General features: G+C 47.0%; 1 protein-coding gene across 6 annotated transcripts in view; it reads right to left on the bottom strand.

The window, feature by feature from the left end:
* Positions 1-3,472: 3,472 nt before the first annotated feature.
* The window catches only part of fhod1 (formin homology 2 domain containing 1), a 591,964-nt gene continuing 578,772 nt past the window's right edge, over positions 3,473-16,664 (bottom strand). For all 6 annotated transcript variants that reach the window (XM_072518387.1, XM_072518386.1, XM_072518390.1 and 3 more), the window contains one exon: positions 3,473-4,144. In XM_072518387.1, coding sequence (XP_072374488.1) covers positions 4,062-4,144 — 83 coding nt within the window. In that variant the 3' untranslated portion in view covers positions 3,473-4,061. The remainder of the gene's footprint in view (positions 4,145-16,664) is intronic.

Here is a 16,664-nt window from a genome sequence, read left to right on the forward strand (position 1 = left end):
ATTGGCTCCCCCCCCCCCCCCCCATCCCGTCCCATTTTGTTTTTTACTTTGGGGTCCTATTCTTTTTGGCCTTGCTCTAGACCCTCTATTATCTATTCGAGCTGTTCTCAAACCTCCCCTTCCTCTGTCCCTGGCCTCCCATCCACCCTCCCTATCTGCTCACTGCTGTCTTGTTGGCTCCCTTGTTGCCCCCCCCACCTTTTCTCACTCTAATGGCTGTTGGCTTCGAACAAGTCCTGGAACAAGTTGGTGAATGGCCTCCACGCTTTGTGGAAGCCCTCCTCTGACCCTTGGATGGCAAATTTGTTTTTCTCCAGGTGGTGAAGTTCCGACAGGTCTGCCAGTCAGTCTGCAGCGGTGAGTGGTGCTGCTGATCGCCAACGGAGCAGAATTATTCGGCGGGCGATAAGGGAAGCAAAGGCAAGGGCATCCGCCCCCTCCACATAAAAAGTTCTGGCTGGTCTGATACCCCAAAGATTGCCACTCTTGGGCACGGCTCCACTCTCACCCCCACAATCTTGGACATTGCCTGCTGTCCAGAACCCGACAAGTCTGGGGCATGCTTAGAACATGCGTGTGCGGTTAGCTGGGCCTCTCTGGCACCGTTCACATTTGTTCTCCACCTCCATGAAGAACCTGCTCATTCGGGTTCTTGTCAGGTGTGCTCTGTGCACCACTTTGAGCTGTGTGAAGCTTAGTCTTGCGCAGGATGAGGTGGAGGAGTCGGTCTTGTTCAGTGCTTCGTTCCAGAGTCCTCACCCTATTTCCATCCCTAGTTCTTCCTCCCATTTTCCTTGTGTTGCATCCAGTGGGGAGCGTGTCCTTTCTAATAGTCATCCGTACGGGTTCCCGCAGTGCCCCCCTCCCAGATTACCCATGTCCAGAAGTTCTTCTAACATTGTGCGTATCAGGGTCCGTGGGTATGTTGTGGGGAAAGTTCTTAACCGGTAGGGGTCAGAGTTCGTTCCTGTTGGATAGCTGTAGTCAGTTTTTCTTTTTAGACAGATGGGCTAAATGCCTGTGAATATCCTATGAAATAACAGCACAGCTTTGGAATTTAACGCACCAGAGTTCACCTGTGCTGAAATACCACTTTGTGTTTAATGAACTGCATGATGGAGTGAGCGGAAATTGATTTGCATTTATAATTCCTCAAATGCTAGGATCACAGAATTAACCAAACTGTAAATAAACAGCTGGGAATGCACAAGTGGTATTCCCATACTTGGAAAAAGTAGCTAGGGTTGATTTTATGTAACAGTTGGTGTCATCAGCAGAGTGTGATGCACAGAGGACCTAACAGAGCACAGAAAATGACAAAGACCTGAAACGTTTTTGTATTGGATGAGGGAAGATCTTCAATCCCATCAACCCAAGCTCTCGGTTTCAAATATTTATACCCGAGGCATATTTGAAGAGATGAGAAAAACATAAGCCAAGAGCCGCCATTTTTCACTATCTCCACAGCTTTCAAAGAAAAAGCAAAGAAACACGAGAAAAATGTGAAACATTTAATTGTTGCAACAACCCTTACACAAACATTCAAGAAAACTAAATCTTATGGATAAAAATATAAAGCTCATGAAAATACATCACACAATCCTGAAGGACCTTTGATCTACTCGTTTATTTGAAAAGTAGAATGATATGTATTTGTAACACTTAGTACAATATTATATTTCTGCATATCTCTTGAATTCAGCAACCTTCCAAACCATTTGCAGAAAAGCACTTTTGAATCATTATAGATAGGTGTTGGAACTATGCTGCGACTACTCTTAACTGAGTTGTCAATTAGTGGTTTTTAAAAAGTGTGATCTTAATACTGCCTCTACATGGTCACTTAAAAGAATAACGTGACACCCAGTGCAAATCTGTATCCATAATATGGGCTGCACACAAGTATGCTGATCTGTCTGCCAGCAGTTTGTATTACGCTGCATGAAGACAATTCCAAATATGTGTTTGTTGTAGCCTGACAATTGAATATACTTTATTTGCTTTTACACAATGTAGTCATCATTACTATTGATATCAATTCTCCACCCTGTCAGATTAAGATATCTTTACAACATAGTGCTAGTTAAAGACCAGTATTTTACACAATTTAAATACTTTTGGATATACACATGACAGTTCCACTAGGTCCATAGCTAGTTAAAGTCCATAGTATTTAAAATAGTTCAGTGGCAACTCCTGTTGGCTCAGTGGGTAAGTGCACCATGCATGGATGAGCCATATATGTCTGGGACGTCCCAAGTTCCTAATCGGTGTGTAGTGAATTTGCTAACTACTGACAGAGCATCAGTGGGAAGGGTCTTAGTGTCTCTGGGTTGGGGGGGGAGGGGGGAGGGGGGGAGAGGGGGGAGGGGAAAGGGGAGGGGGGGGGAAGGGGAGGGGGGGGAGGGGAAAGGGGAGGGGGGGGAAAGGGGAGGGGGGGGGAAGGGGAGGGGGGAGGGGGGAAAGGGGAGGGGGGGGGGGAAAGGGGAGGGGGGGGGGAAAGGGGAGGGGGGGGGGAAAGGGGAGGGGGGGGGGAAAGGGGAGGGGGGGGGGAAAGGGGAGGGGGGGGGAAAGGGGAGGGGGGGGGAAAGGGGAGGGGGGGGGAAAGGGGAGGGGGGGGGAAAGGGGAGGGGGGGGAAAGGGGAGGGGGGGGAAAGGGGAGGGGGGGGAAAAGGGGAGGGGGGGGGAAAAGGGGAGGGGGGGGGAAAAGGGGAGGGGGGGGAAAAGGGGAGGGGGGGGAAAAGGGGAGGGGGGGGGAAAGGGGAGGGGGGGGGAAAGGGGAGGGGGGGGGGAAAGGGGAGGGGGGGGGAAAGGGGAGGGGGGGGGAAAGGGGAGGGGGGGGGAAAGGGGAGGGGGGGGAGGGGGGGGAGGGGGGGGGAAAGGGGAGGGGGGGGGAAAGGGGAGGGGGGGGAAAGGGGAGGGGGGGGAAAGGGGAGGGGGGGGAAAGGGGAGGGGGGGGAAGGGGAGGGGGGGGAAAGGGGAGGGGGGGGAAAGGGGAGGGGGGGGAAAGGGGAGGGGGGGGGAAAGGGGAGGGGGGGGGAAGGGGAGGGGGGGGGAAGGGGAGGGGGGGGAAGGGGAGGGGGGGGAAAGGGGAGGGGGGGGAAAGGGGAGGGGGGGGAAAGGGGAGGGGGGGGGAAGGGGAGGGGGGGGGAAGGGGAGGGGGGGGGAAGGGGAGGGGGGGGGAAGGGGAGGGGGGGGAAGGGGAGGGGGGGGAAGGGGAGGGGGGGGAAAGGGGAGGGGGGGGAAAGGGGAGGGGGGGGAAAGGGGAGGGGGGGGAAAGGGGAGGGGGGGGAAAGGGGAGGGGGGGGAAAGGGGAGAGGGGGGAAAGGGGGGAGGGGGGAAAGGGGGGAAAGGGGAGGGGGGGGGAAAGGGGAGGGGGGGGAAAAGGGGAGGGGGGGAAAGGGGAGGGGGGGAAAGGGGAGGGGGGGAAAGGGGAGGGGGGGAAAGGGGAGGGGGGGAAAGGGGAGGGGGGGAAAGGGGAGGGGGGGAAAGGGGGAATTTGGCCAGTGTTTCCACACCTGATCACTATCCACTGAATCCTCCCAGAAGTGCACTGTGCACAACGAATGAGGACTGGGTCAATTTCCGCTGTGAAGCCCTTCATGGTCCAGCAGCGTACTTGGAAATATTGCTGGGGGATGAACAACACCTGCATAATTACTGCAAGAGTCACTGCCTTCAAGAGAGGATTGGAGACAGTTTATTGGAGAAGAAAATAGGTCTGTGTTTTCAGTTGGACACCAGTAGTTTTGAGAGAAAACATCATCATTCAGCTTAGCTGGAGAAGGGAACATTTATGGTTGTTTTGGCTGAACTCCTATTTGCCCTCTGAATCCATTATGTAGAATAAATTGAGCTGTCAGATTTAGTGAGCCCTCCTCATATGATTTGAGACCACTGTAACAATACAGACCACTGTAACAATTTGAAGTACTTGTGATGACCTGGAACTTGTCAGGAATCTGGAAGGATATGAAAATACATTGTCCATCTTCCCGTGTTGTCAGCGTAGATGTCTCAGTTACTGATGGCCACTGAGCTTCGCTTGCATCCAAGGTGTCTTATACTTCTACTTCTGGCGCTTTGGACAAACCCAAGGCTTGGACCACATCAGGGGTCAGACCACTCTTCAGGGTTCTTCGCACTGCACAGAAAAAGCAAATCTCTATTAGTACAGGTAAACTGAACACTCTTGTCTATCGCCCTGGTCACTCCAACCCAGTTCCTAATGGGATGCAGCCACACCCAGGAACTGCCCCCGGGTCGTGCGTGCCAGTAGAGCATGATCTCACTCAGAGAGGTAGTAAATATGGCTGTTATGGGAGATATCACAATTCACACTGGTGCAATGGGAATTTTCTTCCCAGATGGAGAGGAAGTTATGTCAGTGGGACAGGAGAAAGTGGAATGTACTCTGCATCTGGTTGCTCGATAACTGGAGAAATAACTTATATCAATGGAACAAGTTTGATAATCTCATCTTTTTTCAAAATGTAGTCACTGTTGCAAAATAGGAAACACAGCAGCCAATTTGCGTACAGCAAACTCCATCAATGCCAATGTGATAATGACCAGATAATCTGTTTTTTTAATTAAATTATGCTGACTGAGGGATAAACATTGATCAGGACACCCGGGGGAATTCCCCTACTCTTCTTCAAAGTAATGCCACTGGATCTTTTACATCCAGCTGAGAGGGCGGATTTAATGACCCATTTAAAAGACAGCACCTCTGACAGTGCAGTATTTCCTTAGTACAGCACTTGGAAGATCAGGCTTGATTTTATGCTCCAGTCCCTGTAGTGAGACTTGAACCAACAACCTTCTGACTCAAGGTAGAGTGATATCAACTGGACCATGCCTAACATCTGACCTAATGGCACTTTGTAAACAGGGTGAGGAATGTGGGGAGGGTAGGTGCACAATTAGAAAATTATTGCAATTTCTAGTATTGACAGTTTGCTTAGCGGATGAAAACATTCGCCACCTCCCCTCTCAAAAAAAAAATTAATAAATCATTTTTAACAGGAAGTGTTGATGTTACTTTACAATCCCATTTATCGACATGTTTGTGACATGTACCACTTGGACAATAAAAATACTCATAAAAACAGCTTCAAGTTTAAATGGTTCCCCAAGGAAAAGAAGAATCACATACTGAAAGTTGAGGGAAAATGTAAAAATTGCGACATCCCTGTCAGAATTTAAATACAGGTCACCACCTTCATTTTATGGCATTTTCATTGGTGCAACTAGTGTGACAGTAATTCATCTGAAATTTTGTTGGGGCCTAAAAGAGTTTCAGAAAGGGAAAGTAACAATCTCCAAGTACAGGACTGTTCTGACCAATTATCTTGCAATCCAAATACTATTGTATCATTCTTGTATATTAGAAAACAAATTTAAAATTGATACAACTCTCCACTGACCTGGAGGTGCACAGTGATACGTCAGTACAATGCTGAGCATATAAATTTCATTTAGATTACATTTGAGGAACTCCTGTGGCAATGCTGATGGATAATCTGGTCATGAAACTTAGCTAATGACCAGGTCTTCTAATTTCATGTCATTGTATTCGGTGAGCAAAAGATTCCTCCCAATTGAATATTGGAAAGACTAAAGCCTATAGGCGGGATTTAACTAAATGCCAGCGTGTTTGCCGTGTGATTCCCGGAGCTCGTGGCGCCAAGAAAAATGCTATAAAATGGCACCCAGGTTAGATAGGGGTCTCAGCGGGGAACATGTGGCTGAGGTTGCACATAACCTTGTTTTGTGGACCTAGGAGCTCCGCTCGACAGAACTCCTCTGCATAGCGAGAGATCAGGATGCCATTATTTGTTTTACTATGGAACGTGCACGCAGAGCACCCTCGGCCCGATCGCCGCTGCACAAAGAAAAGCCAGCTTGGTACCTTGGCAGTGCCAACCTGGCACCCTGGTGGTGCTCCTGCCCACTGGCAGGGCCTCCTGGGCACTCTGGGAGTGCCAGGCTGGCACATAGGTGGTGCAGCCAGTATACCAAGCTGGCACTGCCAGGTGCCCGGGTGGTACTTGTATCAAGGTACCACCCTGCCCAAAGGGCATGTACCTGGGGCCTCCAATCCCATGGGGGGCCTCCAATCCCGTGGGAGACCCCCACGAGTGCCCTTCCATCTGGTCCCCGTTTGTGGAGACCAGTACTGAACAGGGCTCGCCCGAGGGCTCCGAGGAGAACGGGATAGATCCCAATGCCTCGGGTACCTCGGGAAACTGTATATTAATGTGAGACTAGCTGTCCTGCTTTAATATGCAGATTTGCCAAAATGTGTTCCTGCCCACAATGGGTAAGATCCCAGGAGTGGGATCTTCTGGCTTCCATCGGCCACACTGCGCCACAGCAAGCTGCTTTTCGGGCGAAGCGTGACTGTTCAATCACGCCCATTGTCTTTGGTCACCAACCGAATTCTGTTCCTACATATTGACTTCAACTCTCTCCCTGGCAGAGGTTGAACCAGCCACTCATACCGTGTCAGCCTATTTAACCCTGAACTGAGCTTCCAAAGCTGTATATTCTCCATGAGCAAGACTTCTACATTCATCTCAACAACATTGTCTAAATCCATCCCGGTCTTAGTTCTACTGCTATTGAAACTTCATTTGAGCCTTTGTTAGATCTAGACCTGGTTATTCCAATGCTCTCCTGACTGTCTCCCTTCTTGTACCCCCACAAACTTGAGCTCATCCAAAACTCTGCTGAAAGAATACTAGCTTGCATCAAGTCTTGTTCCGCCATTGGCCCCGTGTTCGCTGACCTACATTGGCACCTGGCCTGGCAAGACCTTGATCTTAAAGTTTTCATCCTTGTTTTCAAATCCTTACATGGCCTCATTGCTCCCCATATCTGTAACCTCCTCCAGTCCTACAACCTTTTGACATCTCTTCAATTACCCAATTCTTGCCTGATTTCCATTGCTTTGCCAATCATGGCTGTACCTTCAGTTGCCTATCTTCCTAACTCCAAAATTCCCTCCCCAATGCCTCATGGTGCCGAGGACCCGAGTTCGATCCTGGCCCCAGATCACTGTCCGTGTGGAATTTGCACATTCTCCCCATGTCTGCATGGGTTTCACCCCCACAACCCAAAGATGTGCAGGGTAGGTGGATTGGCCATGCTAAATTGCCCCTTAATTGGGGAAGAAAAATTAGCTATGGGCAGCACGGTAACACAAGTGGCTAGCACTGTGGCTTCACAGCGCCAGGGTCCCAGGTTCGATTCCCCGCTGGGTCACTGTCTGTGCGGAGACTGCACGTTCTCCTCGTGTCTGCGTGGGTTTCCTCCGGGTGCTCCGGTTTCCTCCCACAGTCAAGAGACGTGCAGGTTAGGTGGATTGGCCATGATAAATTGCCCTTAGTGTCCAAAAAGGTTAGGAGGGGTTATTGGGTTACAGGGATCGGGTGGAAATGAGGGCTTAAGTGGATCGGTGCAGACTCGATGGGACAAATGGCCTCCTTTGACATTGTATGTTCTATGTACTCTAAATTTTTAAAAAATAAATAAAAGATCCCACCCCAAATCCCTCTACGTCTTCATTCTCTCTTCTCCTTTTAGATACTCCCAAATGGGTGTAGAATTTTGTTTAACAATGATCCTGAGAAGCACCTTGACATGTTTCACTACGTTAAAGATGCTATGCAAATGCAAGTTGGTGTTATTGCGTTCTGAGAGAATTGAAGTTGTGTATAAATTGCTCGGATCTATTAGTAAATTTCTTATAAATGTCAGGCTCAAGGTCAATGCCTGGCTTTCTTTCTCTGTAACAATGGTACAGTTGCATTAAATATGCCAATTTCTGTTGGCAGTTTCAAACCGATAATTAATTGGCTTACCCCAACAGTCAGTATTATGTCACTTATCTTGAAAAAGGCTTCCTTCAAAGAAAATCGTATTATTACAATGCAATTGATTTTTTGTATGATTAAAAACTAGTGAGTGTCGCGCCCATAAAACTGAGAGGTGGCTGGCAAAAGGTCAATCGTATTAGGGAATTAATCACATTATCACAACAAGCTAGACAAAGGTGTGAGCTAGTCGCTGCATGCCATGGTACTTTTCATAATCCTGAGTGACAGTTTTCTGTACCCTGAGGAATTATAGCAATATGAATAATGCAATGTGCATGTATATTTTTTGTTATAAATGCCTCACGAGGTCAGATACTTGGACAGTGAAACATTACTACCACAAGCCAGAATGTTCAAGTCCTAGGGCTGTCGATCACAACAGCTCACATTCCTCAGTGAAAAGAATTCATAACCAAAGTAGGGTAAAAATTGGACGTTGCTGAGAGACATTCCTCTTTAAAGGAGGGAAGATGAAAAAAAAGCTTGCAGCACTTTCTGCCTGAACTGTGTCTCTGTTACAATCCCCTCAGAGGCCAAGCAGTATGTTGTATCCAATTCCCCTCAGCAATTGAGGGGGCAGAGCCTACCCCCTGACTGAGGGGAGCTTCATAGTGTCTCAACCCCAGTCTGGGTGCAGGTCGGGGAGGGTGTCCCTTTGCATGAAGAGTTCTAGTATTTGTGGTTATTGAATAGTGTAAACAAATCTTGTTCTTATCCAGTCTACTGTGCGTATCATGAAGTCTCTTCCTTTGGCTACTAAACTCCCCTGCCAAATGATCATCATTTTAGGACATTGCAGGATATGTAATAGTGAGCAGCTTGCAAGAAGAGTAAATAAGTAACTTTGGAAGGAGAAAGGTAAGGACATATATATTTAATGACCAGTAAAGTTTAGGTACGAGTATTCAGCAAACTTTCACCACATTCTGCAAAGATAAACACCTGCCTAAAAAGTGTTCATTGAGGAGAGAAATTTGAGTGTGCTGAGTGCCTGTACCTGAACTCCACTGATTCAAAATGAGAGTGAGCGTGTAACAAAGAGAGGACAAAACTCACAAAATTCAAGAAGAGGCACCTCCTTTGTTGAAAATTGGGAAACGTCTTTGTAATGAAAGTTACATGAACATAGGTGAATTTAATGCAATTATACATGACCAGCTTACAGTTATCAAATTTTCCTGTGCCTTGACACATTTTAAATCTGAAGTTTTTCTCAAAATATCAGTCTGTATTCATCGACGAAGAATGAATGCAAACACGATTCTGTATCGGGGGGCCACATTCACTAATCCCACATGTAGTCCCAATCTTTATTTTGCATCCTGTAGAATGATTTAAGTGTGGTTTCTACTATGGATTTTAACTTCCTACTTTGCTGTCTGTGAGAATTCTTCAACACAATTGGCTGATTAGACTGCCTGTACTGTTGCTGAAGATTGCCACAAATCCACAAAAATGGCACCAAATTCATGGTGTTGGAATGGAGGAAATCTACGCTCTAGAATTCGCTATGTTGGCAGCACGGTGGCGCAGTGGGTTAGCCCTGTTGCCGCACGGTGCCGAGGTCCCAGGTTCGATCCTGGCTCTGGGTCACTGTCTTTGTGGAGTTTGCACATTCTCCCCGTGTTTGCATGGGTTTCGTCCCATAACCCAAAGGTGTGCAGGCTAGCTGGATTGGCCATGGTAAATTGCCCCTTAATTTGGAAAAATGAATTGGGTACTCTAAATTTATTAAAAATAAAGAATTCACTATGTTTGCAACTTTGCTCCAGGTCAGCAGTGAATGCCAACCCTTCACCCATGACTGCAAAACCTGGGCCGATATTCTGAATCAACTAATTTAAGTCCAACAACTTGCAATTATACAGCACCTTTAACAAAGAAAAATATCCCAAAGTATTTCACAGAGATATAATCGAACACAATGGGCTGGATTCTCCCAAAATGAGACTATGTCCCCCACGCTGACATACAAACGGTGGAGTTTTACTCCCGAGATTCCTAGAAAAAAGTAAGATGAATTCAATGCCCTGCAAGGGGCTAGCAGAGACCCAGAGTGAATCTCGCAGCTCTTGCTGCGGATAGGGGCCCTGCACTTCCGGTTCGGAGTCGGCACATGCGCACAGCGGCGGTCTCCAGTGGCCAAGTCGATCTCCATGGCGGACTCGGACCTCTGAGCTGGACCCGCCAAATAGTGCCCCCGGTCGGCCGAGCGCCTGAGCCTCAAACCGTGCACATTTCATCCACGGCCGTCTATAAGGCCCCCTCCCCCGGTCTCCGATCCCCCTGCCCCCGACCAGGGCGGCGGTGGATGAAATGTGCCAGCATCCCGACCGGCAATAGGTGGTAAGTTCCACGCCGTCGGCAACTCAGCCGGTCGGGAGCGGAGAATTGCTGGGCGGGCCTCTGGAAATGGCCCCCCGCGGCGCGGTGTACTCTGCGGTCAAGCCGATTTTTGGGTCCTGGGGAAATCGCTGAACCAGTGCCAGGCCCGATTATGGCGTGAAAGTGGATTTTCTGCCCCCCCCGCCGAACGCGATTTTGGCGCGGGGCTGCAGAGAATCCAGCTCAATGTCACTGTCTGTGCAGAATCTACATGTTCTCCCTGTGTCTGCGTGGGTGTCCTCCAGCTACTCCAGATTCCTCTCACAAGTTCCGAAAGAGATGCTTGTTAGGTGAATTGGACATTCTGAATTCTCCCTCAGTGTACCCGAACAGATGCCAGAGTGTGGCGACTAGGGGATTTTCACAGTAACTTCATTGCAGTGTTAATGTAAGTCTACTTGTGACAATAATAAAGATCATCAATGGATAATGATGTGCGCACAGTATGTGTCTCCAGCTGCAGCTCCTAGAAGCCCGAGGTTTGGAACTAGAGCGACAGCTGAGGCAGAGAGTATCGTGGATAACACGTGTAGCGAACCCAACAAGGGAACAGGCCATCTTGGACTGGGTGTTGTGCAATGAGAAAGGATTAGTTGGCAATCTGGTTGTGAGAGAACCCTTGGGGATGAGTGAGCATAATATTATAGAATTCTTTATCAAGGTTGATAGTGAGGTAGTTGATTATGAGACTAGGGACCTGAATCTCAATAAAGGTAACAACAATGGCATGAGGCACAAGTTGGCTGTGATGGACTGCAAAATATTACTGAAAGGGAGGACAGTGGACAGGGAATGGCAGGCATTTGAGGAACAAATAGGTGAACTCCAAAAGTTGTTTATCCCTATTTGGCGCAAGAGTGGGAAGGTAACTCTGGCCAAACCATGGCTTTCAAAGGAAATTGGAGATAGTATTTGTTTCAAAAATGAAGCATACAAATTAGCAAGAAAAAGCAATAGATCTGAGGGGTGGGAGCAGTTTAAAATTCAGCAAACGCAGACTAAGGGATTGAATAAGAAAGGGAAAATAGAGTATGAAAATAAGTTAGCAGGTATAATAAAAACTGACTGTAAAAGTTTCCATAGGAAAAAGATTGACAAAAACTAATGAAGGCGCCTTATAGTCAGAAATGGGGTAATCCGTAATAGGGAACAAAGAAATAGCTGAGGAACTAAATTCGTACTTTGCTTCGGTCTTCACAAAGGAAGAAATGTATAATGTACCAGAAGTTCTGAGTATTACAAGTTTTAGTGAGGAGCTGAAGGAAATCAGTATTGGTAGAGAAATTAATTGGGGGAAATTGATGGGTTAAAGGCTGATAAATCTCCAGGGCCTGTTAATCTTCAGCTGAGAGCATTTAAGGAAGTGGCCCGAGAAATAGTAGATCCATTGGTGGTCATTTTCCAAAATTCTTTAGCCTCTGGAATGGTTCCTACAGATTGGAGGGTAGCTAATGTAAGCCCGCTATTCAAAAAGGGAGCAGCCATATAAGACAAAGTCAGCATGGATTTACGAAAGGAAAATCATGCTTGGCAAATCTACAGGAATTCTTTGAGGATGTAACTACTAGAGTTGACCAGGGAGAACCAGTGGATGTGGTTCATTTAGACTTCCAGAAGCCCTTTGACAAGATCTCACATAGCAGATTGCTATGTAAAGTTAAAGCGCATGAAATTGCGAGTAGTGTCTTGAGATGAATAGAAAGCTGTTTAGCAGACAGGAAGCTTTTGTAAGAGGCAACAAAAGAATTCCAAACCGAATTGTACAGAAAACAAAACATTTTTATTTAATACGTTAACTATTATGTACAGTTCCAGTAGTTCCCTACTGGGTCTTCTCTAGTTGGTGCCTGACTGGCCGACTCTATTTATACTAAGGCACATGAACTGTGTAAGGGTCCCCCACCCCCTTATTGGGGGAGCTTGTATTCTGCAAGTTCCACGGGTTCATCCCTACCTGTGAGACCCCTGCGGGTTATAACAGAAGCAACATTGGGCAGCACGGTGGTGCAGTGGTGAGCACTGCCACCTCATGGCTGCCGAGGTCCCAGGTTCGATCCCGGCTCTGCGTCACTGTCCGTGTGGGTTTTGCCCCCACAACCTAAAGATGTGCAGGGTAGGTGGATTGGCCACGCTAAATTTCCCCTGAATTGGAAAAAATTAATTGGGTATTCTAAATTTTAAAATAAACAGAAGCAAAGAGTTGGAATAAATGGATCTTTTTCCAAATGGCAGGCAGTGACTAGTGCGGTACCACAGGGATCAGTGCTAGGACCCCAGCTGGTCAAATTATATATCAATGATTTGGCGAGGGAACTAAGTGTATTATCTCCAAATTTGCAGGTAATAATAATCTTTATTAGTGTCTCAAGAAAGCTTACATTACAATGAAGTTACTGTGAAAATCCCCTAGTCGCCACACTATGGCGCCTGTTCGGGTACAGTGAGGGAGAATTCAGAATATCGAATTCACCTAACGAAACAAAGCTGGATTGGAGGGTGAGTTATGAGGAGGATGCAGAAATGCGTCAGCGTGATTTGGGCAGGCTGAGTAGGCAAATGCATGGCAGATGCGGTGTAATGTGGATAAATGTGAGGTTATCCACTTCAGTAGAAAAAATAGGAAGGCAGATTATTGCTTGAATAGGTATAAATTGAGAGGGGTTGATACTCAGTGAGATCTTGGTGTCCTCGTGCATCAGCCGCTGAAAGTAAGCCCGCAGGTACAGCAGGCAGTAAAGAAGGCAAATGGTATGTTGCCGCTCATAGCAAGAAAATTTGAGTATCGGAATAGAGATGTTTTACTGCAATTATACAGGGCATTGGTAAGGCCATACCTGGAATATTGTGTGCAATTTTAATGTCCTTATTGAAGGAAGGATGTTATTGCTATGGAGGGAGTGCAGCGAAGGTTTACGAGGCTGATTCCTGGAGTGGAAGGACTGTCATATGAGGAGAGATTAAGTCAGTTAAGATTATATATGGGGTGGTGTTTGTGCAGTGTGTCCAGGAAGCTTTTCTAACACAGTATGTAGATTGTCTGACCAGAGGAGGGGCAATATTGGATTTAGTACTTGGTAATGAACCAGGGCAAGTGATAGATTTGTTAGTGGGGGAGCATTTTGGAGATAGTGACCACAATTCTGTGACTTTCACTTTAGTAATGGAGAGGGATAGGTGCGTGCAACAGGGCAAGGTTTACAATTGGGGGAAGGGTAAATACGATGTTGTCAGACAAGAATTGAAGTGCATAAGTTGGGAACATAGGCTGTCAGGGAAGGACACAAGTGAAATGTGGAACTTGTTCAAGGAACAGGTACTACGTGTCCTTGATATGTATGTCCCTGTCAGGCAGGGAAGAGATGGTCGAGTGAGGGAACCATGGTTGACAAGAGAGGTTGAATGTCTTGTTAAGAGGAAAAAGGAGACTTATGTAAGGCTGAGGAAACAAGGTTCAGACAGGGCATTGGAGGGATACAAGATAGCCAGGAGGGAACTGAAGAAAGGGATTAGAAGAGCTAAGAGAGGGCATGAACAATCTTTGGCGGGTAGGATCAAGGAAAACCCCAAGGCCTTTTACACATATGTGAGAAATATGAGAATGACTAGAGCGAGGGTAGGTCCGATCAAGGACAGTAGCGGGAGATTGTGTATTGAGTCTGAAGAGATAGGAGAGGTCTTGAACGAGTACTTTTCTTCTGTATTTACAAATGAGAGGGGCGATATTGTTGGAGAGGACAGTGTGAAACAGACTGGTAAGCTCGAGGAAATACTTGTTAGGAAGGAAGATGTGTTGGACATTTTGAAAAACTTGAGGATAGACAAGTCCCCCGGGCCTGACGGGATATATCCAAGGATTCTATGGGAAGCAAGAGATGACATTGCAGAGCCGTTGGCAATGATCTTTTCGTCCTCACTGTCAACAGGGGTGGTACCAGGGGATTGGAGAGTGGCGAATGTCGTGCCCCTGTTCAAAAAAGGGACTAGGGATAACCCTGGGAATTACAGGCCAGTTAGTCTTACTTCGGTGGTAGGCAAAGTAATGGAAAGGGTACTGAAGGATAGGATTTCTGAGCATCTGGAAAGACACTGCTTGATTAGGGATAGTCAGCACGGATTTGTGAGGGGTAGGTCTTGCCTTACAAATCTTATTGAATTCTTTGAGGAGGTGACCAAGCATGTGGATGAAGGTAAAGCAGTGGATGTAGTGTACATGGATTTTAGTAAGGCATTTGATAAGGTTCCCCATGGTAGGTTTCTGCAGAAAGTAAGGAGGCATGGGATAGTGGGAAATTTGGCCAGTTGGATAACGAACTGGCTAACCGATAGAAGTCAGAGAGTGGTGGTGGATGGCAAATATTCAGCCTGGATCCCAGTTACCAGTGGCGTACCGCAGGGATCAGTTCTGGGTCCTCTGCTGTTTGTGATTTTCATTAATGACTTGGATGAGGGAGTTGAAGGGTGGATCAGTAAATTTGCAGACGATACGAAGATTGGTGGAGTTGTGGATAGTAAGGAGGGCTGTTGTCGGCTGCAAAGAGACATAGATAGGATGCAGAGCTGGGCTGAGAAGTGGCAGATGGAGTTTAACCCTGAAAAGTGTGAGGTTGTCCATTTTGGAAGGACAAATATGAATGCGGAATACAGGGTTAACGGTAGAGTTCTTGGCAATGTGGAGGAGCAGAGAGATCTTGGGGTCTATGTTCATACATCTTTGAAAGTTGCCACTCAAGTGGATAGAGCTGTGAAGAAGGCCTATGGTGTGCTCGCGTTCATTAACAGAGGGATTGAATTTAAGAGCCGTGAAGTGATGATGCAGCTGTACAAAACTTTGGTAAGGCCACATTTGGAGTACTGTGTACAGTTCTGGTCACCTCATTTTAGGAAGGATGTGGAAGCTTTGGAAAAGGTGCAAAGAAGATTTACCAGGATGTTACCTGGAATGGAGAGTAGGTCTTACGAGGAAAGGTTGAGGGTGCTAGGCCCTTTCTCATTAGAACGGAGGAGGACGAGGGGCGACTTGATAGAGGTTTATAAAATGACCAGGGGAATAGATAGAGTAGACAGTCAGAGACTTTTTCCCCGGGTGGAACAAACCATTACAAGGGGACATAAATTTAAGGTGAAAGGTGGAAGATATAGGAGGGATATCAGAGGTAGGTTCTGTACCCAGAGAGTAGTGAAGGCATGGAATGCACTGCCTGTGGAAGTAGTTGAATCGGAAACATTAGGGACCTTCAAGCAGCTATTGGATAGGTACATGGATTACGGTAAAATGATATAGTGTAGATTTATTTGTTCTCAAGGGCAGCACGGTAGCATTGTGGATAGCACAATTGCTTCACAGCTCCAGGGTCCCAGGTTCGATTCCGGCTTAGGTCACTGTCTGTGCGGAGTCTGCACGTCCTCCCCGTGTCTGCGTGGGTTTCCTCCGGGTGCTCCGGTTTCCTCCCACAGTCCAAAGATGTGCAGGGTAGGTGGATTGGCCATGATAAATTGCCCTTAGTGTCCAAAATTGCCCTTGGTGTTGGGTGGAGGTGTTGAGTTTGGGTGGGGTGCTCTTTCCAAGAGCCGGTGCAGACTCAGGGGGCCGAATGGCCTCCTTCTGCACTGTAAATTCAATGATAATCTATGATTAATCTAGGACAAAGGTTCGGCACAACATCGTGGGCCGAAGGGCCTGTTCTGTGCTGTATTTTCTATGTTCTATATTCATTGTAGTTTAGAAGAGTGAGAGGGGATCTCATTGAAACGTATAAAATTCTAACAGGATTAGACAGTGAAGGTTCAGAAAGAATGTTCCCGATGGTGGGGGAGCCCAGAACTAGGGGTCATAGTTTGGGAATAAGGGATAAATCTTTTAGGACTGAGGTGAGGAGCAATTTCTTCACCCAGAGAGTGGTGAATCTGTGGAATTCGCTACCACAGAAAGTAGTTGAGGCCAAAACGTTGCGTGATTTCAAGTAGGAATTAGATATAGCTCTTGGGACTAAAGGGATCAAAGGACGCTAGGTGGGGGGGGGGGGGGGGGGGGGGCAAAAGAGGTGGGATTAGGGTATTGCATTTGATGATCAGCCATGGTGATACTGAATGTTGGAGCAGCATCAAAGTGCTGAATGGCTTCACCTACTTCTAATTTCTATGTATGTTTGTGTGTATGAGCCAAACAAGGTGATATCAGTAGGAGCAGGAAGAGAAGCCATTGCAGGACACATTTGGCCTGTGATTGAACAGATTAAGTGGTATAGTCTAAAATAGCAGAACACTAGACTCAAATTTATCTGTAAGGGTTATTTTAATAAAACAATGTAATAATTTATGCGCTCGTGTACTAAGGTGGAAATGTTACCATTATTACATCTGTTTCTGTATAGTTAGGGTTCTGATGAAAACAGCCTT

This window comes from Scyliorhinus torazame, chromosome 10 (genome assembly GCF_047496885.1).
Source record: "Scyliorhinus torazame isolate Kashiwa2021f chromosome 10, sScyTor2.1, whole genome shotgun sequence".
Classification (NCBI taxonomy): Eukaryota; Metazoa; Chordata; class Chondrichthyes; order Carcharhiniformes; family Scyliorhinidae; genus Scyliorhinus; species Scyliorhinus torazame.